This window comes from Colobus angolensis, unplaced genomic scaffold (genome assembly GCF_000951035.1).
Source record: "Colobus angolensis palliatus isolate OR3802 unplaced genomic scaffold, Cang.pa_1.0 Scaffold437, whole genome shotgun sequence".
Classification (NCBI taxonomy): Eukaryota; Metazoa; Chordata; class Mammalia; order Primates; family Cercopithecidae; genus Colobus; species Colobus angolensis.
Genome location: NW_012117788.1, coordinates 634,891 through 662,170, shown reverse-complemented (window position 1 = coordinate 662,170; position 27,280 = coordinate 634,891). Strand labels below are relative to the sequence as shown.

The window sequence follows — 27,280 nt, the reverse complement described above, 5'->3', positions numbered from 1 at the left end:
TTTTGAAATTCCTCCAAGCCCTCGAGGGGGTTTGTATCCTGTTGCGGAGTGACTGGAGTCCTTCTTAGCCATCTGAATTGCAGAGCCCTCTGGGCTGTCCATGCCAGAGGGCTGTGGAGCTGTGGTCAGTAGAATCTGGACCCTGCTCCCCGAGCCAGGTCCTGGACAGAAGCCATGTTCTGCTGGAGAGCAGCCCCTCCCCACAGATCCCCAAACCCCAAGCCTCAGGGTCCACCCTCACTGTGGGCACCTCTTCAGGGAGATGTGGTGGCTGTTTCTGAGTCACTTTCTTTCTTTGCACCTTGGTTTCCTCTTGTGTGAACCAAGGGTTGTACCAGAGTTGCCTCCTGGCCCCTTCCCACGCTGAAGGTGAGATTTCTACCATGGGCACAGAGGGCACCGGGGCACCAGCCTACAGAGGACAGTGGTGAGGACGGGGCACTCCAGGGGTTGTTCCTCTCCCCAGGTCATTCAGTTCGGGGCACCGCACTGCATAGCCGCTCCATCCCAGGCCCTGTGCTAGGCCTGAAGACACTACGATGCAAAAGATACAGGCCTAGTCATCAAGTCATCAAGGCGCCCACAGCCCAGTGGTGGGCGGACACAGGCCCGGTGGTGGGCGACACAGATCTGGTGGTGGGCGGACGCAGGCCCGGTGGTGGGCGGACGCAGGCCGGTGGTGGGCGGACACAGATCCGGTGGTGGGCGGATGCAGGCCCGGTGGTGGGTGGACACAGGCCCAGCACCAGTGGTACTGCCTGAGCTGTAGCTCTGTGTCAGGCCCAGGCTAACAGTTGCCATGTGTTATCTCCCTGGGTCTACACAATGTCCCCGTGAGGTTGGCACCATTAAGGCTGAGTGATGTTAAGGAACTTGCCCAAGGACACAGCCCTAAGCAGTAATGCAGCCAAGACATGGACTCCACAGCCCGTGGTTTTGACCGAGTACCTTCCACCATCTCTTGGCATTACAGTGAGGAACAGGGCCCGTGGAAGCGGCGCACAGGGTCTGTGGAGCATGAGGAGGGCAGGCAGCCGAACCTGGCTTCAGAGCCAGCTCCTGGGGCAGCTCCACTGGAGAATCTCATGACCTCACTGCTGGCTGAGCCATAGCGCGTCCCCCATGCCCACCTGGCTGCCCACTCCCAGGCAGGCCTCAATGCCCTGCGTGTCAAGCACTTGCTGTATTCCAGACAGCAGGCTGGGAGGAGGGCACACAGAGCAGGCATGAGTCCCCTGCCTTGCAGGAGGCCAAGCCCTGCCCAGCACAGACCCAAGGCTCCTGTGGGCCTCTCTGAACACCCCCAAAGCACCAGCCTCCCCAGGCTCTCTACTCCTCAGCCTCACACCCGGGCTTGCCTGGCCAAGTTCTGGAGGCTTACAACAGGCTGTGCTTTCATGGTCGCAACTGGGAAGTCTTGGATGGGAGCAAACTCTCGCTCACATTTGGAGCCCCCCACACCTGGCCTGCGCTCCTCAGCACTGTGCCCCCCAGCTAGCGGCTCTTCCTCCCCACGCTCTGGCTTGGCCGCCATCTTTCAGCGGCCTCTTCAGGCTCAGCTGCCGCAGCAACCTGAAAAAAGGGAGCCTGTTCTAATTAACACTGAGAGGCTCATTAGAGAGACGGAGGCCCCCGCAGCCCCTGCCGCTGCTGCTTCTGGCAGAAGCTGAGAAATTGCTCTCTTGGGAGGAGGCGAGGCCATCAGTCCTCCTGATTTCTGGGGTTTAGAGAGAAGTGAGCAGAGCTGCTCCCTGGCCAGCGGGCTCAGACCCCTCCTTCCCTGGGGCTGCCTCCCCTGCCCTACCTTTCTCTGCTCTCTGACCTGGCCCTGGTTCAGGATGGGACTGGGGTAGATGGGAGGGCCTGGCTGTCATGGATGGAGCTGACCTAGGCCATTAATGAGTCCCCAGGTCCTGCCAGGATGCCAGGAGTGGGAGGAAGGATGGAGTCCTGGGTTCCAAGCCCAGGCCTGGACAAGAGCCTGGATTTTGATTTCCCTGGGGTCATAGGAGAGAATTCAGTTTAGTTCATGTCTGCAAACAGCCTCAACCACAGGTCTGGCACAGCACTGGGCACAAGAGATGCAGAGACAGCTGTCTTGCCTGTGATGGACAGTCCGCGGTGAGAACTCTGAGCTGGGGGTGGCACTGAGCATTGAGGGTGGGGAGGAAGGTGTAGGGGACTGTGCAGGTTGGGGGTGTGGCAGGCCCAAGTCTGGGATCAGTGGGAGTTGGTTGTTAAATGGGTTAGGACACATGATGGTGAGCCCAGAACTGAATTCCAGTGTTATTCAGGGAGCAGTTGCTCCATGCCAGTTAAGGTGCTGGGTGCTGGACAGGATGACTAAGACATATTTGATGCTGTGAATAACTTTTGCTCTGTTGGAGCCTGGGGGAGGGAAAGGGAGGGAAGGATGGGTTGGAGAAATGCCACAAAGATTAGTACCGAAGACTGAGTGTCAAAGAGAAGTTGAGGCCGGAGGCAGGGAGACCCCGTCTGTTCCGGGCATTGAGAGGGCTGCACGGAGGAGGCACATTTGAGATAGGTCTCGACGAAGAGGACACTTCTACCTGGACGAAAGGGGAGGCTGGGAGTTGAGGTTGGGGAGAGCATTGCAGGCTGGGAGAGAACGCAAATGAGTGCCCAAGACCCGTGGGGGCAGTCGGGGAGAGCAGGCAGGAGCTGCTGAGCAATGTGGACTTTGTGGCCCTGCCAGATTGTTAGGGCTGGAAAACCAGGAAGAAGCGTTTGCATCCGTTTGGGGCAATGGTTCTCAAACAAAGAAAAGCCTGTGTTGACGCCTGCTGTCTGAGAGCTTGGGTCTGGTTCTGCAGTGTGAGGTGATGGTGGGAGTAAGAAGGACACAGAGATAGTAAGGATGCTGCGGGCATCGTCCAAGTGGGAAGACAGAGAGCCCTATGTGGTGACATTCTGGAAAGAAGATCATGGGTGACTGCAAAAGGTCTAGGGGTGGGGGGCCCAGGAGCTACAGCAGGCTGACAAACACAGCGGACAGGACCAACAAAAACCCCAGGGCAAGGCGAGTGTCCCAGGCTGGGTGCTTGTCAGGCCAATAAGGAAGTCAACCAGAGCTGGTTTGGGTGAGGTAGGGAAACCAGTCTAGATGGACAGAGGATCCACAAGCTGTTGGAAATGTGGGTCTAGGATCAAGGCTAGGAATGGAGACTTGAGAGCCATTCCCATCATTATCACTGTCACCATTAAGCAGTTGCCACTTAGTAAGCTCCTGCTCTGTGCTGGGTGCTACGTGAAATAATTTAATCCTCACGAGAAGGTACAGGGTCAGCAAGATAAGCCCCACTTAATAGATATGAAAACTGAGAGTCAAAGACGTTAAATTCATCAAGGCCAATCAGCAGGGATCTGGGGCCAGCCATTCCCCTTATTTGCCACTTGCTCACCGGCCCATCAAAGTAGAGTGAAGTTAAGAGAATGCACTGGGTCCTCAGAGGGAAGGCAGACAGGGCTGAGAAGGTGTCGACCTGGGGAGCCTGTTTAGAGTGACCTGGAAGGCTCTGCCTGACACAGCTCCCCTCTTAATTCATTGTTAATTAGCACCTGTCTCGGGTTCCTCTGATGATGGCCAACGCAGAAGCTATGGACGATGTCCAGAGTGTACGGGGAGAATTACAATGTGTGTGGAGACTGGCAGTGGCACCCATGTGACTCGTAACCAGCGCACGTAGGGGTTTTGTGGCCAGAATACAGGATTAAGGGGTTGTAGGGAGACAGGACAACCCGGATAGACTGAGTAATAAGCACTGGGGAGAGCTGCAGAAAGGAGCAGGGAGGGAGGCTGAGGAGGCCCTTGGGCTGAGTGACAAGCCCCAGATCTGCCTCTTCCCTGCTGATGGGCCATGGATGAGTTTAACATCTCTCGCCCTTGACTGAGACGGGAGGCAGCAGGAGCCAGAGCACAGGGCTCAGGGCAGGGTTGCGTCAGTATCTGGCATTTGCTCCTGGAGTGAGGCAGAGGCTAGTGTTCCTAGAGGTTCAGTGGAAAATAGGAATAAAGGGAACAGGCTAGTGCCCCAGAGGCAGTGGAGTCAGCAGAGTTACGCTGTAGCCTGGGGAGATCTGGAAAGATCTGTGGCCAGGTGCAAAGCTGCAGATAGAAAGAAGGAAACAGGAGTAAAAGGAGCACCTGTGGGGTGAGCTGAACACACAAAGGAGGCAGGAGGGGGAGAGCATCTGCTGTGGGTCAGGTTAGGAAGGTTTTTGAGAGTCACAAATATAACTTTGGAATTAATTTGTCCAATACATACTCGTTGAAGGCCTACTATGTGCTGGGCACTGTCCAAGCGTTGGAGGAGACAGCAGTGACCATGGAGGGCAAAATCGGCCCTCGTGGGGCTTGATGTCTAGTGGAGGATGTGATGGGACAGATTCAAGAATGTAAAATCTGGTTTTCTTTCCTGCTTGGGTGAAGCATCAGCATCGCCCAGTAGTAGACGGAGTCTCCTAGGGTTATGTCAACCAGTCTTCTGCCTTCAAGCAGGATGACACCATGCCAAGGGCCCGGACCCCATCACCAGTTTGGAAGCATCTCGAGCAATGGATTTCATACCTTCCGTGTGTTGCCAATAGCATCTCGTGCTGCAAAAGTATGTTCTTGAGCCTGGGGTTTCCCTAGAAGTACAAATAGGCCAGATGGGAAAGAAATGTGAAATCTGGCCGGGTGCAGCGGCTCACACCTGTAATCCCAGCACTTTGGGAGGCCGAGGCGGGTGGATCACCGAGGCGGGTGGATCACCCAGGCACCAGGAGTTCAAGACCAGTCTGGCCAGCATGGCAGAACCCCGCCTCTACTAAAAAAAATACAAAAATTAGCCAGGCACGGTGGCACACACCTGTAATCTCAGCTACTCTGGAGGCTGAGGCAGGAGAATCGCTTGAACCCAGGAGGCGGAGGTTATGGTGAGCCGAGATCGTGCCACTGCACTCTAGCCTGGGTGACAGAGCAGGACTCCATCTCAAAAAAAACAAATGGGAAATCTGTCGGTTTCTCATGGTGCTTGAGTAAGGTTGACAGAAATTGAGAGTAAAGGAGCCAGTTTAGTGCTCAGTCCCCTTCCTCTCTACGTTTCCCCTGGGGAAGGACTTTCCTGCCTGAGCCAAAGCCAAGTCCCTATTCCAGGCCTCAGGAAATGTGTCCAAGTTCAGCAGGGAGAATGAGCCAGGCTACATTATTTCTGCAGGAGCAGGAACAGAATGCCTCAGAGGCAAGTGTCTGTGTCTCTTATGGGTGTGTGAGGTCATACCGAGTAAAGATCAAGTGGGCAGCTGTCCAGTTCACACCATGGGCAGAATTCTAAGATGGCCCTCAAGTCCCCTTCACGCCAGTGTACACATCCTGTGTAATCCCCTTCCCTTGAGTATGGGCAGGGTGAGTGAATGTGATGGGACATCACTCTGATGATTAGGTTACCATTTGGTTGCTTTTGAGTTAATAAAAAGAAACATCATCCAGGGTGGGTCTGAGCTAGTCAGGTCCACCCTATAAATGAAGCTGAAGCCCCAGACAGACACTGTCCTGTTGGCCTTGAAGGACTGAGCTATCAGGTTATGCAGAGGGCCACATGCCGGGGGACAGCCGGCAACCTCTAGTGACTGAGGGCCTAAGTCCTGTGATTACAGCAGCTGAACTGTGCCAACAAGAGTGAGCTCAAAGGAGGACCCCACACCTTGGATGATATTGCAGCCCTGAGTGCTATCTTGGTTTCAGCCTGGTGAGATCCTGAGCAGATAACCCAGATGAGCCGTGCCCAGACTGGATTCACAGAGCGACGTGAGAAATTAACAGGTGCTGCTTTAAGTGGCTGGATGTGTGGTAATGTGCTGCACAGCAGTAGATGAGGAATACACTTGGTGTGGTTTAGAGCACCTTGAAGACCCCTCCAACAGGGGGATTGTGCTAGCACTGGGAGCTTCCTCCTGCTCAGGGCCTTGTCCCTTATGGAATGCAAGTAGCTTTGAGAGAAGCCATATAGGAAGCCTTAGTCGCCATTTACACATGAATCTGCATGAGTTCCCACTATCTCCGAGGGTAGAGTTGGATGCTGGGGAAGACAGAATGATGTCCCCAGGTTTGGGAATGGGAAGGGCACTGAATGGCCAGGCTGGATGCTGGGGGAGACAGAATGATGTCCGCAGGTGTGGGAATGGGGAAGGCACTGAATGGCCAGGCTGGAAGCACTGAAGACAAACCCTGAGGATGCTGAGGATGCCCCGTTTTACCTGGGATTGCCTTTGTGGATTGGGGTTGTATCCTCAAGGTCTCTTGAGCTAAGAGGGTACCTCTGCTAGCCTGGTAGTGGGGCACCCATCACGCCCTGCAGGAAGGGAGCAGAGGGCACGGCTGGGCTGTGGGAGGCAGGCATTCGTTCTGGCTGCAGCCTTTGGGGGCTCCAGTGGAGCAGGAAGCAGGTTGAAGTATTTTGATGAGGGATGAAGTGTGGCCTTTCTATCTGTACCGCTCCCGACCCACGATCCCTGGAGAACATGGGAGTGACGTCGTTGTTCTTGCCTCTAGTCGTTCATCTCAGCGCATGCATCCCGATTCTTCGTTCGGGAAGGACACCATGTGTACCTGGCATGTCTGGTTGTGAATAGGACATAATTTCAGGGACCTGGAGCACTCTCACTTCCCAAACACGATAGCCTGAGCTACCGTGCCGTCCATGACCATTTTGTAATACCCGCCACAGCATCAAAGTCTGTCCACCATACACAGCACCTCCCTCCTGGCCCTTGGGACATCACCCGTCCCCAGAACGGATCCCTCCATCCTACACCTCTAGGAGTCTTGCCGTGTGGCCGTGACATGCTAGGTGGTTCAGACTTGAGCTGCCCAGGAGCCCCCCACTGTCCATTCCTGGGCCCCACCCAAGTTTGGCCGGGTGACTCCACCACTCCTCAGAGGGGCTGACCACCTTTCCCCTCTGAGTCCTTCCTCCTCTCTGTCTTGTCCTTGCAGATTGAAATGCTAGAACATAAGTACGGGGGTCACCTGGTGTCCCGGCGCGCCGCTTGCACCATCCAAACCGCCTTCCGCCAATACCAGCTCAGCAAGAACTTTGAGAAAATCCGCAACTCGCTTCTGGAGAGCCGCCTGCCACGGCGGATCTCCCTGCGCAAGGTGCGGGCACCCACGGCCGAGAGCCTGGCGGCTGAGAAAGCGCTCATGGAGGGCTACGGCCTCATGGGGCTGCCGCTGGTGCGCTCGCCCTCCCTGCCACCCACCTTCGCGGGCACCCTCACCGAGCTGGAGGACTCCTTCACCGAGCAGGTGCAGTCCCTGGCCAAGTCCATCGACGACGCGCTCAGCACTTGGAGCCTCAAGACCATGTGCTCCCTGCAGGAGGGTGGCGCTTACCAGCTCCACCAGGCCCTGCAGGCGGCCGCGGGGCCCCCGGGCCTGGAGGGCGAGATGCGGGAGCCGGAGAGCGCAGGCCCTGGGCCTGGGGATGAGGCCGCAGAGACCCCCGGCCTGCCCCCGGGCCACAGCGGCACCCTCATGATGGCTTTCCGGGACGTCACGGTGCAGATCGCCAACCAGAACATATCCGTCTCCTCCTCCACGGCTCTGTCGGTCGCCAACTGCCTGGGCGCTCAGACGGCCCAGGCCACAGCAGAGCCCGCGGCGGGCAAGGCCGAGCAGGGCGAGACCCCTGGGCAGGAGGCCCCGGAAGCCCCCGCTGTGGGCCGGGGGGACGCGTCAGCGGAGGACTCATGCACAGAGGCTGGGGCTAGCGGGGCGGTGGATGAAGCCACAGCAGCCAAAGCAGAGGAGGAGGAAGAGGAGGAGGAGGCGGCAGAAGTGGGGAAAGGGGCCGAGGCCGAGGCAGGCGACTTGGAGCAGCTGAGCAGCAGCAGCGCGTCCACCAAGTCCGCCAAGTCAGGCTCGGAGGTGTCAGCCTCCGCCTCCAAGGATGCCCTGCAGGCCATGATCCTGAGCCTGCCGCGCTACCACTGCGAGAACCCAGCCAGCTGCAAGTCGCCCACGCTCTCCACCGACACCCTGCGCAAGCGACTCTACCGCATCGGCCTCAACCTATTCAACATGTAAGTCAGCCCTGGCCCCCAGCCCGGAGTCCTGGACGTCCTGGGAGGGAGGGAACGAGGAGGGACACCTCCCCTCCACCAAACAGGGCACCAGGTAACTGCCCACGTCATCCCAGGGCCCTGCAGGCGCATCTGTGCCTTGCCTGATCCCTGGGTCATGTTTAGGAAGTACGCATTTTATTTTTAATCATTCTGAGTTTATTTTAAGAGAGATTAAAGGAAAAAAATAACACATCAAACACATACTTTCACAACTGTTACAGTTTAAGATGAAGCTAGGGTTTGAAAAGTAAGAGAATGTAAAAGAAAAGACAGTATTAAGTAAATAGCAGTCCAGGCGGTTTGAGGATTAAGCAGCAATCATTCGGGTGGAATATGAAGCCAGGGAAAATGCATTAGCTCCCAGCCTTGATGAAATGCGGGGCTGGGTGGGGAAGGGAGGAGAGGCGCCTTGTAAGGAATGCCAGCAGAGAGCAGGAGAGGGGAGGGCTACCAGGAAGAGAGAGTGTGAAGCAGGCAGAGGCCGAGTAGAAAGAGAACAGGGGAGAAATGACCGACTGCCATAGCTCAGAGACCCCAATGAGACACAGAATGTATACAGCCGGCCCCAAGCAGAGGAAAGGAAGCACACCTGTCCCTCCCATGGAAATGTCAAGTCCATGAGGTACTCGCCTCCATCCTCCACTCGCCCCTTCATAGCCCCAAGCCAAGAGCGTCTCCCTCTGGCCCTAATGCACGTTCATCCATTCATTTGGCTGTTATTTATTGGGTGCCAGGCACTGTGACCACAGAGGTGAGTAGGACACAACCCCTGGCCTCAAGAGGCCTCTATTCTAGAGGAAGTAGCTACTGTTCATAGCTCACCTAACATAAAGCGTCTATAATCTTCCCAGCAGTATCTACACAGAGGTACTACCTTGCTGTTTCGCAGAAAAGGAAGCCGGCTCACACCAGTAAGGCGAGTTGCACACAATGAAATAGCTAGTACTCGGCAGACCTCGGGGAAGGCGGGTCTGATGCTAAACCACCCCCACTTCCACAGTGTCACTTCTTCACGCCCGTTAAAACTCACACAGACACTCATCTCCCCCAAGGCAGTAATTCTTAAAACTATCCGTAGCGAAGAAGCAGTTTTGTTCCCCCACACCCTTCTGAAAATACATTGTGGGCTAAATACTTTTGTAAAATACAATAAAAATGAGTTGCTAGAAAAACAATCACATGCCTGGTTGTCCTGGAAATGTTGAAATGCTGTGGAAGGTTCTAAGTGCTTACCTTGTGTTTCTGCACTTATCTCCTCCTGGACCGGTGAGAAACAGCTCAGGGAGGAGCCTGGCTTTAAAGCCTGCAAAGGAAAGGGGGGGTGTGGCGGAGATCCCACCTCTTTTTCTCCCACCCTCCCTCCAGGGCTGGGGCATCTGCGGTGGGGACCTGCATATTGACAACAGGATATGGGTAGGGGGAAGGGCAGGCCTGGGGTGAGACCCAGGAGGCAGGGACAGAGAAGGGTCCTTCTCCTCCACCTGCTCTGGAATTCACTTTGTTTGCAGATCTCCCCTGTCCTCCTTCTGGTCACGCACCATCCTCTGTGTGAGGACGTTCAGTGGGTTGAGGCTCTGGTGAGAGGTGCTTCCAATGGGGAACTGGATTTCCAAGGAACCTCTGGGCACTTCTATGGGTGGAAGACAGGGAGGAAAGAGTCATGGACGGCTTCAGCTCACTCTCTACTGCTTCTCCCCACTCTCCCCACTCTCCCCACCTCCAGAAACCCGGACAAGGGCATCCAGTTCCTGATCTCCCGCGGCTTCATCCCAGACACCCCCATTGGTGTGGCCCATTTCCTCCTCCAGCGAAAGGGCCTCAGCCGCCAGATGATTGGAGAGTTCCTGGGCAACAGCAAGAAGCAGTTCAACCGCGACGTGCTGGAGTGAGTACCCGGCGCTCCGGGCTCCCCCAACTCCTTCCCACACCCCACCTGCGCGGGCTCTTTCCGTGAGCTCCTTGGTGAAATCCTCGCTCCAGTTCTGACAGCTTCCAGCTTCCAGATTGTCCTCAGGAACCGGTATCCCCTCTTTAGCCCATCATCCCAGTGGGCCGGAGCCCTGTCTCCCGTCAGAGTCATTGATTGAGTTCACTCCAGGCCCAGCTCCATTTGAGGCACCAGGGATACAGAAATGGTCCAAAGAAACAAGAAGCCCGTTCTGTCTGCCACCCTCCAGGGCAGGAGAAACCAGGAAAAGGAAAGGGCTTGTATCAGCTCTGGGGTTCATCTCTGCCTGGTGACGAGCCCCTCGGCCCCCCTCCCTCAGGACCCACCCATTCTCCAAGGTTCATTTTCATATCGCTGGAGGCAAAAATGGGAGGCAGAAAGAGGAAGGGGTTAGACTGAGGGTTTTAGAGCAAGAAAATACTACAATTCCATAAAGATAAGTCAACCAACAAAATCATGACCAAAGAAAAACTGTTTAAAACCAAAGAAAATGGTTTTAAAGTCCAGTCGCAGGGTGGCGACCCCAAGGGGGCTGCCTTTACCCCCGCTCAGCCTTGATAATGTGGACAGGCAAGAGTCTCCTCACACTCACACCTCGTCCAGGATGGCAGGGCGGGGCTGGCTCTCCTCTGAGGCTGAGGGCAGGGCCTTGCAGCTGCTCCTTCCCTGGGACATCGGCTCCAGCCCCTGCCATGCCCCCTGCTCCTTCTGGCTTCCACTAGTTCCCTAGGTTGGCCTCCTTCTTGAAGGTCACCATTCTCAGGGACCCTCCCCCATTTCTCTCTCCTCTTTCTCCTTGGGGACAGTCAGCAGAAGTGTCTCCCTGGAGGCCCTGGGAGGAGCCATCCCTTTCGTACTGGCCCCTGGAGCAGCAAGGGACTGCCAGAGAGGGTTTGGACGCTGAGGGAGTCACCCACCCAGTGGTCAGCATCCCTGGAGTGGGAGTTCGGAGATTTAGCTTCTATTTGTGGCGCTGTCTTGGTGCTGTGTGCCCACGTGGAGAAGCCCCGTCCTCTGGGCCTGCGTTTCCCTGCATGCAGAGTGGTGCTGGGTTGTAAGGGCTGGACCCATTGCCCTCTGAAATCCCTGTCACATTTCTAAATCCACCGATGTGGTGGTTATCTGACTGAGCTCAATGAGTGAGGGCTGGGATCCGCTCAGGGACCTTGAAATCCCTGCACGGCCCTCGGCTGGGCAGAACTGAGCTCCTGCCCTGACTCTTGGTGGCTTTTGACAATGTATCATCCCTCCTGGAGCTGCTGGTGGAGACCCTCTGCGGGCCTCAAAGAGGAAAGAGAGCCAATGCTAGGCAGTGTCTCCCTGTCACCTCCTTTCTCTTCTCCCTCAGGCTTCCCTTCCCCTCCCCAGCGCTGCTGTGGGGGCCCATGGAGGTGATACTGGGATCCAGGATACACCTGGGTTGCAGAAGGGGAAAGACGGCATTTCCTCACACCCTTCCTGTTCTGTGTCCCCAGCCGGCTCAGCTCTCTGGCTTTCAAGCGCTGTTGTCCCAGTCCATTCCTTCCCAAGCCAGGGTGAGGTGCTGGCCCCGTCGCCACAGGAACCCCTCCTGTGTGTCTCTGCTCTGGGGGCAGGAGTGACTCTGCTTCACCCACAGGCCCTGACTGTTGTCTGTTTTATTCTGTCTTTCCCAGTCTCCATGTGGCCTGCACCCTAAATTCTAACCTGCGAGGCCCACATTGATCTGGAGTGCGGGGAACGCAGTGTTTTCCTGCAGCCCAGGTGGTGCTGAGCCGCACAGTGAAAACCAATTGCCCTCCTCCCTGGAAGACTGGGTGTATGGGCTGTGGGCTGGAGGCCTGGAGCAGTGGCTGCAGCCTGTGCTGAGGCGAGGAGCTGGGCTGGGGGCTGGGCTAACCCCCTCAGGCAGGGATCAGGCTCGGGGTGGGTAGGGGCCAGACTCCCGCCTTGGTACACTCTTCCAGTGAGAAGAGGCAGGGTGGTGAGATCGGAGAAATAGCTGGACCCAGGCTCTGCTCCTCTGTGCTGTGTGGCTTTGACAGGTCACCTCTCTGGGCCTCGGTGTCCTCATCTGTAAAATGAGAGGGTTGGGCAATGTGCAAAGGTTTCTCCAAGTCCTGAGACTCACCGCCTTTCCCATCTCTTAGTGCGTTGGTAGCACTGCCCTAAACACTGGGGCATGCTTTGTCATCCTGCCAGAGCAGCCCGCAGGCCCCAGGGCAGTGCTGGGGTGCCAGGGCTCATGGGGGAATGAGTTGGCCATTTATTATTCATTCAACAAACATCAAGCACTTATTTATTGTGTGTTGAGAATGGGGCCACGCTGGGCACCCGTGTGTGTGTGTGTGCGCGTGTGTGAAGAAGCGTGGCTCACAGTCTCAGGGAACTTACAGACCTAGGTGTGGATGGGGAGAGGTGAGAAGAAGGAGCATGAAAAGAGAGTGAGAAGACCAAGGGGCCTCCAGCCAGAACCCTGGCTTGGGCCGGGTTCAGTGCAGAGCTGAGCCCCGATGTGCCCTGATGAAAGCCGCAAGGCCCTGGCATGCTGGCTCAGTGCCACAGAAAGGAGTCCCTCCCCAAAGTCCATAGTTCACCGACTGCCTCGCTTTTCTCCGAGGTGGAGAGGACCCTCTCCTGCAAAGGGCAGGGAGAAGATGGAGAAGCAGTAAGTGGCAGGCACTAGCAGCGGAGGTGGGCGCTGGAGTCTCTGCATTTCCCTGCCACTCTGGCCAGCCAGTCTGGATTTCAGAATCACTGTCTCTTCCTTACTCCCACCAGAGAAAACACACACATTAGCCAAGTCACCAGGTGCCATTTTGCTCAGACCTGGAAGGCTTCATTGGGATTCTGTGCAGCTCCCCTGTCCCCGCCTGGTGACATTTAGCGAGTGGCATTCGTTCTGTACAAAGCTGTTTGCTGAATAAAAGGATATAAATTACCCATCCCCCTGGAGACTAAAACAGCCCAAACCCAAGCAGCAGCCGATGAGAAAGCCTCTCAGAGGGGAAGGGTGCGCTTCCCAACTCTCAGGCCTGCCTGCGGGGAAAGGAAGAGGAGGGAGGGAGCAGCTGCCACCTCGGCTGCTGGTCTGTCTGAGCATCATGAATGCTGTGACATTTGCTTTCAGAATTCGGCCCTCAGCGCTCTTGGAAGCTGACATCTCCATCCTTTTGTGTCTTATTTCCACAGAAGACACATACCAAGAAGGAATGTATTCTTACCAGGCCTTATCAGATGATAATAATAGAAGCCATTCTGAGCTCAAAGAGCCACACCCACTCCAGTGTTTACCTGCGAAGGTTTTGCGTTTGGTTTTTTTGAGACAGAGTCTTGCTCTGTTGCCCAGGCTGGAGTGCGGTGGTGCAATCATGGTTCACTGCAGCCTTAAACTCCTAGGCTCAAGAGAACCTTCCACCGCGGCCTCCTGAATAGCTGGCACCACTGGCATGTGCCACCACACCTGGCTAACTTTTTAATATTTTTGTAGCGATGCGGGTCTCACTACGTTGCCCAGGCTGGTCTCAAACTCCCAGCCTCACACAATGCTCCCACCTCAGCCTCCCAAAATGCTGGGATTACGGGCATGAGCCACTACACCCAGCCTGTTTGGTTTTAAAGGAGAAATCAGCCTCAGTTTCCTCATTAGTAAAATGCTGGTAAGAGTACCTGTCTCAAGTGAATTAAATGTTTTCAGTGTACATGAAGTGCCTGACGCTTAGTAAGTTATCTGTAAATGTTAGCTCTTTCTTTTCTTTGTTTTTTTATTAGAGACCGGATCTCTGTTTGTCACCAGGGCTACTGGGCAGTGGGATGATCAAAGCTCACTGCAGCTTGAACTCCTGGGCCCAAGTGCTCCTCCTGCCTCAGCCTCCTGAGTAGCTGGGACTACAGGCTAAATGTTAGCTATTTCATTATATCTTTCCTGCTTGAAAGCACAGACATTAGAACGCCCCTTCCCCGCGCACAAGGAACCCTCAAACGTGACTCAAACTCGGGGTACTAGACAGACAACGAGAACTTGCTGGAACTTCCTGGGCTTTGCTGGGAAGGGGGTCAGCCCAGTCTGGGGAGCAGCCTGCGGCCTGAGGAAGCCCAGTGCAGAAGCTGAGAGTCGTGCGGTGGCAGGCCAGCAGCGGGAGCCAGACAGCAGCCAGGGTTAGGGTCCTCTAGGGCTAGAAGCCTCTCCCTCTCCGTTTTCACATGGCTGGGGAATTTGGCTCTGCTCTATTTCCTTTCTGAAATGTCCGCTTCAGCAGGTTTGAAGGCCAGTGGATGGGGAATGTTCCATGCTGGCTGTGAGCGGCCTCTTTCTGGCCTGGATGATTTTTCCGGTGTGAATCCCATGCACATGGAGAGCACTGGTGTCTACATCTCCATGAAATGCAGGAAGGCAGCTTCTGGGGTGAGCTGCCGGAAGAAAGCTTCCTGCGTGTTCTTCCCTCCACTGCATCTGCCCCATCCTTTGTTAAATTCCAAGACATATCAGGGTTTGACGTTCGGGTCAGATTTCATTATTTTATTTCCATGGAAATATGTTGGCCAGAGTATTACAGATTTGTTCTTCTTAGAGGACATTTAGAAATGAAGACAGATTGTCTGTCACATTCAACAGTCTGGAAGGCTCTGGCCTTTCATTGCTAGGAAGAAATCATTTGAGAACATTCTGCCCACACTGCTGTGTGTAATCTCAGTTACCTTATTCCTGAGGAATTCCCATGAGGAAGGGGAGAGCAGGCCCAGGCGGACCTTACGTGTCTGGAGGAGATAAAAAGAGGCCCAGGCAAGCGTTGTGGCTCACGCCTGTGGTCCCAGCACTTTGGGAGGTCAAGGCATCAGAATCACTTGAACCTAGGAGGTTAGGGCTACTGTGAGCTGTCAGGGCACCGCCGCACTCCAGCCTGGGCAAAAGAGACCTCATCTCTACAAAAAAATTTTTTAAATAGCCAGGTATGGTGGCGGGCACCTGTGGTCCCAGCTACTTGGGAGGCCAAGGCAGGGGAATCGCTTGAGCCCAGGAGATGGAAGCTGCAGTGAGTTGTGACTGTGCCACTGCACTCTAGCCTGGAAGCCTGGACAACAGAGTGGGAGCCTGTCTCAAAAAAGAAGAGAGAGAGAGAGAGAAAGAGAGAGAGAAGAGGAGAGAGGAGGGAAGGAGGGAGGGAGGGAGGGAGGGAGAAAGGAGAGAGAGAGAGAGAGACCCAGTGCAGGCAGGCAGGAATAGAAGATTTAGGGTCATTTCCACTGCTTTGAAAATGGTACACTGCCAGCACCAGAAGGATGGAAGGAGAACATCTTCAAAAGTGGTGTCTTTGGGGTTATGGCCTTGACCCTGCACCTCTCCACTCTTTCCTGCCCCACTCCCCACCACGGATAGACAAGGGATTCTCCTGAGCAGTCAACAGTTGTGAGAGTTTAAGACCTATTTACTTCTGTAGCTGGAGATCTTGGGACCTTCAGTCCAGGATTGAGACTCCCTTTGGCCTGGTCACTTTGGCATTTAAATTGGACTTTTATATAAAAATGGACCTACCTGCCACCCAGTCCTTCCCTGACTGCTCAGGCATTTGCTCTGGAGGACTTAGTCTCCTCTGTGTGACAGCTGTGACTGCAACAGGCCACTCTGATGCGGGCCTTCTAGGAGTGGCTTCCGGGGTGCCAGTGTCTCCAGGGCAGGGCTGTCGTATCTCCAGGAGGGCCGTTTGTGACCAAGCAGGCCCTGAAATATAATGCAGCTCACATGTGCTGTGTGCCACGGTGCTGTTCTGAGAGCCTTACATGCAGAACCTCATTCCATCTTCACAGCGACTCTGGGAGGGAAGCGCGGCTAATCGGTACCAAACAAAGGCACCGAGGAACAGAGAGGTTAGGGAACTTGCCCACAGTCACAGAGCTAATCAGTGGCTGCGGTCTGAAGCCAGGCACAGCGACTCCATCCCCTGAGCCCTTAACCCTGCACCATCCAGCCGCTGTGCGTCATTCCGAGACCCCTGTGGTTCGGTTGCTTTTACAGTCCTTGTCAGTCCCCCGCCGTGAATCATGACACTGAAGACCCCTTAGACAATCAGCTGGTCCAGCCCTCTCATTTTACCCTGGCAGAAACTGAGGCCCTGGGGAAAAGAAATGACTAGTCTCCTGGCCAGCAGCAGAGAAACTGAACAAAAGCAGATACTATCCCACCTCTTGCCTTGGCATTATTCGCTCTGCTCCTTATTTGCTATGCCCTGATCCTCTCGATTTGGGAAGAAAGCAGAGCTGAGAAGCTGATTTGCAAGTCTCAAGAGGTCTGAGCCAGATTTAGCTTCCTCTCTCTGGTGTATGTGTATCTTAAAGGGCCGATGGGTGGCTGTCTAGTGATACAATTCCAGGCAGAATTAGTTGGTGGGGCAGGGAGGGGTCCTGTCCACTGACAGCCGGGTCAGCCCACACCTAATGAAAATGAACACGCAGTTAAGCCCTGTTGTACACCAGGAACTTCACACCCACTGCCTCTTTTAACACTCGTAACAACCCTGAGTGGTAGATATTCTCAGTGTTGTCTCCATTCTCGAGGTGAGGAGATGAGCCACCAGGAGGCTACATGACTTGAAGTAACAGCTCCGTGGCCTTTTCTTATTCCACCCACTGCTATTGGCATAGAGCAGTGCTTCTAAACGGGTGGTCCCTGGACCAGCAGCATCAGCTTCACGTGGAAGCTTGTTAGCAATGCAAACGCTCAGTTCCTGCTCCAGGCCCGCTGAATCAGACTCTGGGGCTTGGGGCCCAGCACTCCGTACACTACTAAACCCACCAGGCAATTGCAATGCATGCCTCAGTTTGAGATCCACCAGCAAACGATGCTGCCGAGTCCAGCAAGAGGAAAATCAGCTCTGGGATTCTTTAAATTGTAAGGGTAGTTTGAACTTAGTTCTTCTGGTACCTGAGTCTCAAGGTGTGAGCGGCAGCCAGGCCTGCCCAGGGCCCCTCAAAAGAGAGTTTCTTTGTCCCCATGACATCACCAGGAACACTGGCAGGTGCTGCATCCGTTTCCTCCTCTTCTGTTTTCTTAGCCACGTTGCACTTTTCCAAAACGCCTTGGCCTTTGTTGAGCATGTTATGAGTTCTGACGAACAAAAGAACTCTCTGGAGGAGGGGGCCTTTTTCACTGGATTGTGGAAGCCAAGAACTGCCAAATAAGCCAGGGTTTCTACATTCCGTGGCAATAGGTGGTTCAGTTTTCCTTCCTAATCCTGAAACCTGGGCTTGGTCTCGGCCAGGAGCACAAGCTCACACACTTTCTCTCAGGCCAGATCTTTGCCGTCTCTTCCAGCCAATTAAAAACCCCTGCTGCTACCATTACCTATTTTCAGCTCCCAACCAGTTCCTTTGTCTGCCAGACACTGTCTTGCTATTACTAAAAAAAAAGAAGGTTGAGATGATGAAATTCATTTTGATCACAGGCGTGCAGGACATTTCATTTCCCTACAACACAAACTGATTCCACGCACAGATCAATGTTAACAAGCAATTTTATGCAAGATTGTACCTGTTTCTACAGATACAGGAACATCCATCCTTTTTCCCCAACCCTTGTGAGGTATTTGCTGCAGACCCTGCAGAAGCTCACAGGAAGGAGGGGGAAGCCTGAGCAAAACCGGTACCACTCGTGATCCACACGCCAGTCAGCGGCACCTCCTGAGACAGGTCCAGTCATGCTTGGCTGGAAGCAGTCTAATCGGTGCCAGTTGCTCTAGTTCTCATCACTCACTCACTTGCATGTGCAGGGGGAAGAAGAGGACTGCTGCCCGGTGGCCTGTGAGTTGCTGGATTCACACTGTAAAAGCCACAACGAGGCTTACCCTTGCACTCAGCTCAGCCTTTGGTTTCACAATTTAGGAACAACCTGGAGATCTTGCAGAGAATGCTGATTCCCAGGCCTTGCCCCCAAATATTCTAATTTGCTGGGTCTGGGGTGGGGTCCGGCGAGCTGCATTTTAACCCTTCTGACTCTGCTGTGGGGTCCTGAGAACACACACTGGAAGATGTTGGATGAGAGGCCCCTCCAGCTCCACAGCCCACGTGACCACCCCTGCAACCCTCCCCGCTCTGAGGCCCACGAAGGGGTGTATTCAACTCCCGTTATGGGGGCCGACCTTTCAACCTGGCTGCTTCTCCCATTCCCAGTCCTTGGCTCTCAGGCTCTCGGCTCACTACCGGGGCTTTTAGCAGCAGCCCTGAGCGAGTGAGCAGCTTCTTGTCACCTGAGTGAAGGGCTAGAAACTAGGCCATCGTGCTTGGCCGGGCAGATCCCACCCTCACCAGCTGCTCCCGCCGCCTCCTACGGAAGCCTGCCCCCACGGTGCCCTGGGCCTCCCGGCACCCCCACCGTTGCAGGGTGAGACCTGGTCCACAGCTCTGGGGCAGAAGGCACTCAGAGAGAGGCTCTTGGAGGAACGTGGATGTGGGAAGCCGGGTGCCAGGACCTCAGGGTTCAGAAACAGGGAAGGGGCGGGGTTCATGACAGATGGGGGCAAGTCCTGGGGAGCAGCAGGATGCCACTCAGAGAGACCAAGGGCCTCTTCCTTGGCCTCACAAGAGTCAGCGCCCTGGGCTGAGAGGGTGGGATGTGGTCGCTCCATGCCGCCCCCACCAGTCCGTGGCGCACTTCACATCTTCATCCACCAGTCTTTTTCTGTCTTTTCCTCTTCCCCTCCTGTCCCTTTCTCTCCTCGTGTCTCTCTGTCTTTCCCCCTTCCTCCCTCTGTCTCTGTTTTTCACTTGTTCTTTGTCTCACTCTCTGGTCTTGCTCCCTTTCTGGGATCTCTCTCCTGCCTTTTCCTCCTTGCCTGTCCCTCTCTCTCTCTCCTTTCTCTCTCTGTCTGTCTAATTAGACTTTCCTTGACCTTCACTGCCCTACTCCATCTCTCTGGCCCAAACACTCTGACTCCCTTGATGTGTGGCCACACTGGTTCACCTCCTCCAGGCTCTGTCTCTGTACCCATCGGACCACAGCCTGTTGGTCACCAGCCCTGGACAGCGTCACTGTGTGGCTCCGTTGTGCCCCGTTGCAGACTCCTAATGGGCTGGGCTATGGGAACACATGGATGTGGCTGCGCAAGGCCTTTGGTGCTCACATATGGCTGCAGAGGGTACAGGGTGGAGGTGAGGAGGGTCACTGGGAAATCAGAGTAGCCTCTCACCTGGCTGGCCCTGGAGGCCCCTGTTCCCCAGCCGGCACCTCAACCTCAAATGCCTTGATCCTGGTGCTGCTGATTCTCACCCTTGGGCAAGATGCTGGCCTCCACCCCTAGCCCCACCCTCACCTGCCCACCGTCCCGGCCAGCAAGCCTGAGAGGAGCGAGCTTTGACCAAGCCAAGGACAACTCACAGCCTGAAGATGGCCACAGGCCCTGCCTTTGGGAGGGAGGGGAAAGGAAAGAGGAGGAGAGACTCCCAGCTCCCCCTTGGCACCCCCCCCCTTTCTAAGAGCCTTCGGTGATGCGCTTTCCTCCTTGTTCTCCCCAGAAAACTGTGGGAGAGGCAGAGTCCATGGACCACCAGGTCCTGATCACCACCACTGTTGCATCTCCCCTTGTTTTCTCCTAAAAACTGACAGCAGAGCTGGGGGTCTCCAAGGCTTCTGGGCAGTGGGCACAGAATGGAAGCTGAGGTCATGGAGGAAGTGGGTCCTGCTCAGAGCTCATGTCACCATCACATGGCCACTCAGCAGGTGTTTTCTGTGCCCTGATGTGCTGGGCAGGCAGGCCAGAGGACCATGGGAACAGAGAGGGACTGCTTGCCGGCGGTGGGGAGTGTTGGGGCAGTGTGCAGGGGCTGTGCCATAGCCGGTGGGAGGAGACTGGGGTGAGTGGGTGTAGAGTGGGCAAACGTCAGCTCCAAGAGCCCAATCTAACATGCTTGGTCTGCTTCTCCCGAAGGGAAAGCAATGCCCAGGGGACATTGGGTCCTCTGCTTTGCCAGGCCTGGACTCCTGCCTCGCTGCACATGGCCCTGGGGACAGAGCACCCCAAAGGAGGGTGAGGCAGGGTGAGGGGGCTGGGAGGGTTCGGCCTCAGACCCTGCAGTGCAGAGTCCCCTGGATCGGGCTAGACCAGAGGAAGGCGCCTGCTTAGCTGGGAGAACTGGCCTGTGACCGCCCACACACACACACACACACACGGAAGCTCGGGATGTTCAGAGGCAAACCCCCCAGGGTTGGAGGCAGCATTTCAGAGGGAGCAAGGCCCTTGGGGAGCAGGGACTCCAGTCTTCTCCCCTTTCAGAAGGTCACACAGAGGCCCCAGGAGTGAGTGGGCGAGCCAGAGTCACGCCAAGTTCGCAGGAGAGCCAGGACCAGAATCTGGCCTGCGTGTCACGCTGTCCCCTCACGTTAAGCGCATTTGTCATTTACTCTTAAGAGGCCATGCCTCCCACAACAGTCTCCCCTGAGGGCTGGGGCAGTTGGAAGCAACTGGGCTGCAGAAAGCCCCGAGGGGCTCTGCTCCTTACTGCTCAGCCTACAGCAGAAGGGACCCAAGGGAGGACTCAGCCACCTGAAGACCCAAATGAGAAAGTGAAATTTAAACCTGGGAGAAACACAGGCCCCTAGCAGTTCTCTGAAAGAACAGAATAAATGTGTTTACTGTATTATTTGTGTTGAAAGCTTTGCTGGGGATAATCTGAGGCTAAGAAGGAAGGAATTGGGATTTGGAGTCGGAAGATCCGAGTTCAGCCTCCCTCCACCCCTGTGTCCTGGGCCACCAAAGCCTCTCCTGGCCTCAGGGTTTGGGCTCTGAAAGGGCCGCTGTGGGAGATGGGAGGAGATGGTTCTCTAGGGGCATTAAAGGGAGAACCCCGGGGGTGAATAGCCTGAGGGGCCCTGCACCCGTCCCGGCTGGGAACGGAGGCTAGTGGAAATGGGTGTTGGAGGGTGCTTAGGGGGCCACCTGACCTCACACCCTCCCTGCCTGCCCTCAGCTGCGTGGTGGACGAGATGGACTTCTCCAGCATGGAGCTGGACGAGGCCCTGCGCAAGTTCCAGGCACACATCCGTGTGCAAGGAGAGGCCCAGAAGGTGGAGCGGCTCATCGAGGCCTTCAGGTAAGGCCACTTCCCAGCTCCACTCCCCAACAGACCCCAGGTTGGGGAAGCCGGGCTGCTGTGAGCCTGGGAGACAGGAGATGCTATCAGGAGGGTTGGACATTGGGCCAGAAACAGCCCTTCTGGTGTGGGCAGGATAGGCTGGGAAGAAAGAAGTGAAGGAAAGAAAAGGGACCGACCCCTTGAGCTCCCCAGACTAGAAAGGTGGGGCATTTGGGGGTGTGGGGAAGAAGACCAGGGTATGGGACAGAGGGTGGTCTCCCTGGACCTAAAGCCTTTGGAGAGTTGGGATACCCCCTGGACACCCCCTCCTTTGTTGGGCCTGGGGGAGGGTGAGCAGGGGCTCAGCGTCCGCTTTGCATCTGACCCGCCCACAGCCAGCGCTACTGCATGTGCAATCCTGAAGTGGTGCAGCAGTTCCACAACCCCGACACCATCTTCATCCTTGCCTTCGCCATCATCCTCCTCAACACCGACATGTACAGCCCCAACATCAAGCCTGACCGGAAGATGATGCTGGAGGACTTCATCCGAAACCTTCGAGGTGAGGAGGTGGGCACCGGGGCAGGAGGGGTAAGGCCATGGCTCAGGCCCAGTCTGTGCAGTGTGCATTCTGTGAGTCTGAGCCCCTATCACAGATCGTCACCTGCTCTCTGGGCCTGGTCACCCATAGCAAGCTGGGAACATTACTTGTGTGCCAGGCGGCTGGGGAGTTTCCAAGAGCCACCGCCACTGCAGAGCAGCAAGCACCCTTGGGCAGTGCCTCTTGCCCTCCATGGAACGTGGTTGGCCTCTAGGCCCGTGACACCAGAGTTGCTGGCTCAAGTGGTGCCAGCCCTTCCCCTCCACAACTTATGAGGAAGGAGCCAGGAACAGGGCCTTCAGGTCCTGGGTCCATTCAAGTCAGCCTTGCAGATAACTTTATGGCACCAGCCGGCAAGTCCTCTCATCGACACGGTGCGCTGTCTGGCAGGGAGCAAACCAGGATTGGCAGACTGTGACGTGTGCTCAATTGATTTTTTTTTTTTAGCCTTTAAAAGAATCAAAGTTATACATCCTCATAATTTAATAAAGTCAAATAATCCTACAAGGCTTATCACAGAAAAAAATTAGTCCCTGCCCCTCTCACCACTCACCTTCTCCAGAGGCAACCACTTTTGACATTTTTAGCTATTTGCATTTCTTCTGTATCGATAAACTGCATGCTTATGCTTCTCTGTTATTTTCTATCACTTTTTTTAACTGGCATAAAGCCCAGACTGTGAGTGTGTGCGCCTGAAATTTGATGAATGTGTATGTTCGTGTGCATTTATGCCATCACACCCAGATCCTGATCTGGATCATTTTCACCTGCCCAGAATGTTCTCTCCTGTCCCATCCCAGTCAATACCTTTGCCCAAGAGTAACAACTATTCTGCCTTTTATCACCATTGACGAGTCCTGCCAGTCCTTCAACTTCATCTAAATAGGGCTACACAGTATTTATACTTTGGTATCTCGTCTCTTTTATACACTGCTCCTTGTTACTTATTACTTCTGTCACCCAGGCTGGAGTGCAGTGGTGCAATCTCAGCTCACTGCAGCCTCCACCTCCCAGGTTCAAGCAATTCTTGTCCCTCAGCCTCCCAAGTAGCTTGGATTACAGGTGTGCACCACCACACCCAGCTAATTTTTATATTTTTAGAACAGACGAGGTTTCACCATGTTGACCAGGCTTTTTTTGAACTCCCTACCTCAGGTGATCCACCTGCCTCAGCCTCCCAAAGTGCTGGGATTACAAACATGAGCCACCACACCTGGCCCTTGTTAATTATTTTTATTTTAAGCATTATCTATTAATTCCCCATTATAGAATGTAAGGATTTAGCCCTCTTTCATCCACCTTCCCCGACCCATCCCACTCACGTCAGCGCTCATGTTAAGGCTCTGCACACACACTCCAAAGCTGAGTCTGCAAGTGAGTGCAGAATGATCGCAACTCCCTTCTACCTCTACTTTCCTTGGAGTTAATGCTTCTCTTTCCATTTGCTTAACTCTCTGAGGACCTTCCCTGATTCAGCCCCAGCTTCCTACCCTACGTGTCAAGCTCCTCTCCATACATCCAGACCTGGGAGGTAGTGCAGGAGCGTCATCTTGGGGAGCCTCTGGTCCTGCTACAGTCTGGACAGTGGCGGGGCCAGGGCACAGCCGGCATCCTGGGCCCTCCTTCCCTTGCTCTCATGGTAGATTCCTAGTTCCTGCATGTCAGAGCTTCCTCATTTTTACTTTACTTCCAGAGAAAAGGCCATTTTTGAGAACTTGCATTTCTGAATGTATCTTTTTCTGTCTTTGACCTTGGTTGGGAGTTTGGCTGGGGATAGAATTCCCACCTCAAAACACGCCAATCGGGATTTGAAAGGCATTGCTCCATTGTCTTTTAGCTGCCAGTGCTGCTCTGCCCTCCCAGCTGCTGGCCTTTTTGTCTGTTACTCTTTCTCTCTCTCTCTGAAAGCTTGCAGGTTCTTCTGTCTGCCCTTCGTGTTCTGGATTTTCACGATGATGTGCCTTGCTACAGTTCTTTCATCTCTCATGCCCAGGGCTGGATTGGTCCTTTCCATCTAGAAACTCATGTCCTCCAATCATGGAAAGTTTTCTTAAATGTTGTATTTGATCATTTCTGCCCTCCAATTTCTCTGGACTCTCTTTCTTGAACTCCTGTTATTCTGTGGGTAGATCTCCTAGTCTGATCCTCTAACTTTTATAGTTTTCTACCTGCCATCTTTGTTTACTTCGTTCACTTTCTGGAAAATGTCCCTCAGTGCCATCTTTCATGTCTTCTACCAAGTTGTTCCTTCCTGCTGTCATATTTTTCATTCTCAATAGCTCTCTTTTGTCCTCTCAGTGTTCCTCTTTTATAGCATTTTATTCTCACTTTGTAGATCCAATATCTTCTCCCATCTCTGTGAAGATATTAATATTGGTTAATTTGTTTGTTTGAGTTTCTCCCTGCTTGCCTCTATTTCTTCTGGAGTTCTTTTTCTGTTTTTCCCCATATTTCTTCCTCTTTCCTGGTATAGACTTTCCAAATACAGTTGATGAAATCTGGTTGTTCATTCATATTTAAAGTGAGACACCAGAAAGCTGGTGAATAACTCTGTGAACACAGGTGGGGGCTGCTGGCTGGTGGGCTTTCTTGTAGGGTGATTTAGTTAAGCCATTTCATTGGGAGACCCCCCACTGCAGTATCTGGAGACATTTTTTTTCTTGTTCTGCCTGATACCCAGAAGATAAAATGTCCAATCTGTTACCCAGAATGTATTATTCTGGCTGCCAGAGTTCTAAGATCTTTAAGTGGGAAGTGGGGTTGAGGGTTAATATACAGGTGTCAACTTCATCCCCCACTTTTCAGCAGAGTCCCACCCTTGGCTGGATGTGGGGTCCCTCAGCCCAGAGTTCTAGAGAATGGACTCCTAGTCTTCTGCTGGAGTGAGGAGGGGACAGGGAAGCACAGCAGCTTTCTAACCCATTTTCAACCTGTTTTCCTATTTCCAGCCCACCTTCACCTTCGCTTTTAGGAGTTGCTGTTACACCAGCTCTAAGCCGTTTGGTGGCTGTGTGGTGTTCGAGCGGCTTCTAGCCTCTCTGCTGGTCTAGGTTTCAGCTTTCTCAGGTTTGCTAAATCCATCCACTTAGTTATCCACTTTCCAGGTCCTGGGACGCCTGTGCCTTTGTTCCTGTTCTGTCTTTGTGGGTTTATGCTTTTCTACAAGATTCCTTTCTCCTGAGTATTCAGAAGCAGCAGAGGCATGCAGCCTGCCACCTTGAACTGGAGGCATCCATATACTCAGCCCTTCTCCTTGCTTTTTCTTACCCACAGCCTGATTTCCTTCAGGCTCCTTGGCTGCTGCATGGCTCATTTGCCTGACTTTAAGAACCAAGATCAGATGTGGAAGAAGCCAGAACAGGCAGGGAGCTGTGCAGAGAAGGCATGGTGTCCTTTCAGTAGCTGGGAACACTCCTTTGAGAGATGCTTGCCAAAGTTGCTTTATTTTTAATTTTTCCATCATAAAAGAAGCATATAGTCATTAAAGAAAGATTTGGAAATAGTAGAAAGAAGATATTTTAATTGCCTGTTTCTCCAAAAGAAATGTGTTTGCTTTTTGGCATATTTCCTGCCAGTGTTTTTTTGTTGCCAGAGTTTTATCATTACTATAAAGCAGGAGGTGGAACAGGGGTGTCCTCGCCTGCATTGCCATTGGGTCTGCCTGCTCCCCCACTGCTCCCAGTGAGGGAGGAATCCCTTCAAAGACTTAAGCCCTCAACTCCATGCTTCCCACTGGAGAGGAGGAGAGAACCCAGGAGGAGGAAGATCCAAAAGAGAATGAAACAGAACCTCCTTGTGATGCTAGAGTGGTGGGGCGGAGCTGGGGGATGAGACAAACACAAGGAAGACGATAGAACTGCAGAGGCACAGAGGGTTGGCAGGAACATGGAGGCTGTATTTGGCCATTGGGAAAGAGGCCTGGGAGGTGGGCGCAAAAACTCTGCTTGAGGAACATCAGGAGGTGAGGCAGGAAATGTGTGTTGGGGCCATATCATATCATTAGTTTTGGTGCCTGGCTAAGGAACTTGTTCTTAATTGAATGGGTATGAGGCACCAGGCATTAAAGGCATGGCAAAAATCAAGGCCACCCCCAGGGAGCTCCAGGCTGGATGGGGGGTCTCTTCTGTCTGGCTCCAGCGCTCTGACACCCTCCCTCCCAACCCCACCACCACCCCTGCCCACTCCACGTTGTTAGGTGTGGACGATGGCGCTGACATCCCCAGGGAGCTGGTGGTAGGCATCTATGAGAGGATACAGCAGAAGGAGCTCAAGTCCAATGAGGACCACGTCACGTACGTCACCAAGGTGGAGAAGTCCATCGTGGGCATGAAGACAGTGAGTGTCCACAAGCCACCTATCTTCCGTCTCCTTTTCTTCCTTCTTTCCTGGCATCTCTTCCCATTCTCCTCCTTAGCTTTCCAAAACTCTTTTTTCGTATTCATTCACATAATAGTTATGGAGTAGCTACTGTGTGCCAGACACTGCATCTTTTTTTTTTCTTGCCTAATTTCCTCATTGCCTCTTGCCACCAGATACTGCAGCAGGAGAGTCTGAAATGAGATGTCAAGAAGGACTGCCTGGTGGTCTAGGGTGGAAGCATCTGCGTGGCCAGATGAGATTTAGTCCCCTTCCTAGGACAGCATGACTACCAGGCATTCCTGGATGGTCCTGATGAGTAGAAGGCAGGAAATGGGCTCAATAGGCTCTAGGCTGTGGCATCACCATAGAGGTGCCCTACTGGTAGTGACCTGTGTCCCAGGCAGCATGTTCTAAGCCTGCAATGATTTTTAAAGTGGGCCTTCTCTGTAGGCTACTACACTTTATACTATGAAGGATGTCATGGGGGTTGCAGTTCCTTCTCCTTATATTGTTGGCTCAGGGGACAGTTTGGGAGAGTTTGGAGACCTCTTCTGAGGCTCTGCACTAGGCTCCCTCCACCCAGTCTGTGCAGGGACAGCGTTTTCTGCTTCGAGAGCCTTTATTGCTGAGGTCTTAGGATCTGTCTGGTTGCAAGCGACTGGTTTGTCTTACACGCTGGAGCAGACGCCAGGTGTCTCCGTGATCCCTTCGCTCTTGCACACTTGCATCTGTGTAGTAGAGAAAGGGTAGAGGTGTCATATCTGCAGGCTGCTGCCTGGGACAGGGGATGCCCTCAACGTTATAGAGGGAAGCAGGTTGACAGTGGCTGGATTAGAACAGCCTGAAAGCTCTTCTCAATGTCCTTTTCCTGTCCCTCTGTCACCTCATTTACTGTGGCTTAGTCAACCCCTTCTCCTCTGGCTGTGCTCCCCAAGAAGCATGACAGGGAAGAGCCCTGGGGATAGGGGGTGAGTATGTGAGGGAAAGAGCCTCAGAAGAGGAGAGAGAAGGATGAGAGTCAAGTCCAGGCCCCACTACAGAACTGGAGAGACCCTCCCCTCTCCCGCCACAGAGCCGGAGAGCCCTGCCCCTCTCCCGCCACAGAACGGGAACCCCTCCCGTCTCCCTCCACAGAACCGAAGAGCCCCTCCCCCCTCCCTCCACAGAACCAGAGAGCCCCTCCCTTCTCCCGCCACAGAACCGGA

The 27,280-nt window shown here is 54.1% G+C and overlaps 1 protein-coding gene across 1 annotated transcript in view; it reads left to right on the top strand.

Annotated features, from left to right (window-relative positions):
- Window positions 1–27,280, top strand: part of IQSEC3 (IQ motif and Sec7 domain 3) — a 100,719-nt gene that overhangs the window by 64,438 nt on the left and 9,001 nt on the right. Inside the window, exons 4-8 of the mRNA XM_011957132.1 lie at window positions 6,998–8,085; window positions 9,851–10,012; window positions 21,011–21,133; window positions 21,511–21,677; window positions 25,912–26,051. Coding sequence (XP_011812522.1) covers window positions 6,998–8,085; window positions 9,851–10,012; window positions 21,011–21,133; window positions 21,511–21,677; window positions 25,912–26,051 — 1,680 coding nt within the window. The remainder of the gene's footprint in view (window positions 1–6,997; window positions 8,086–9,850; window positions 10,013–21,010; window positions 21,134–21,510; window positions 21,678–25,911; window positions 26,052–27,280) is intronic.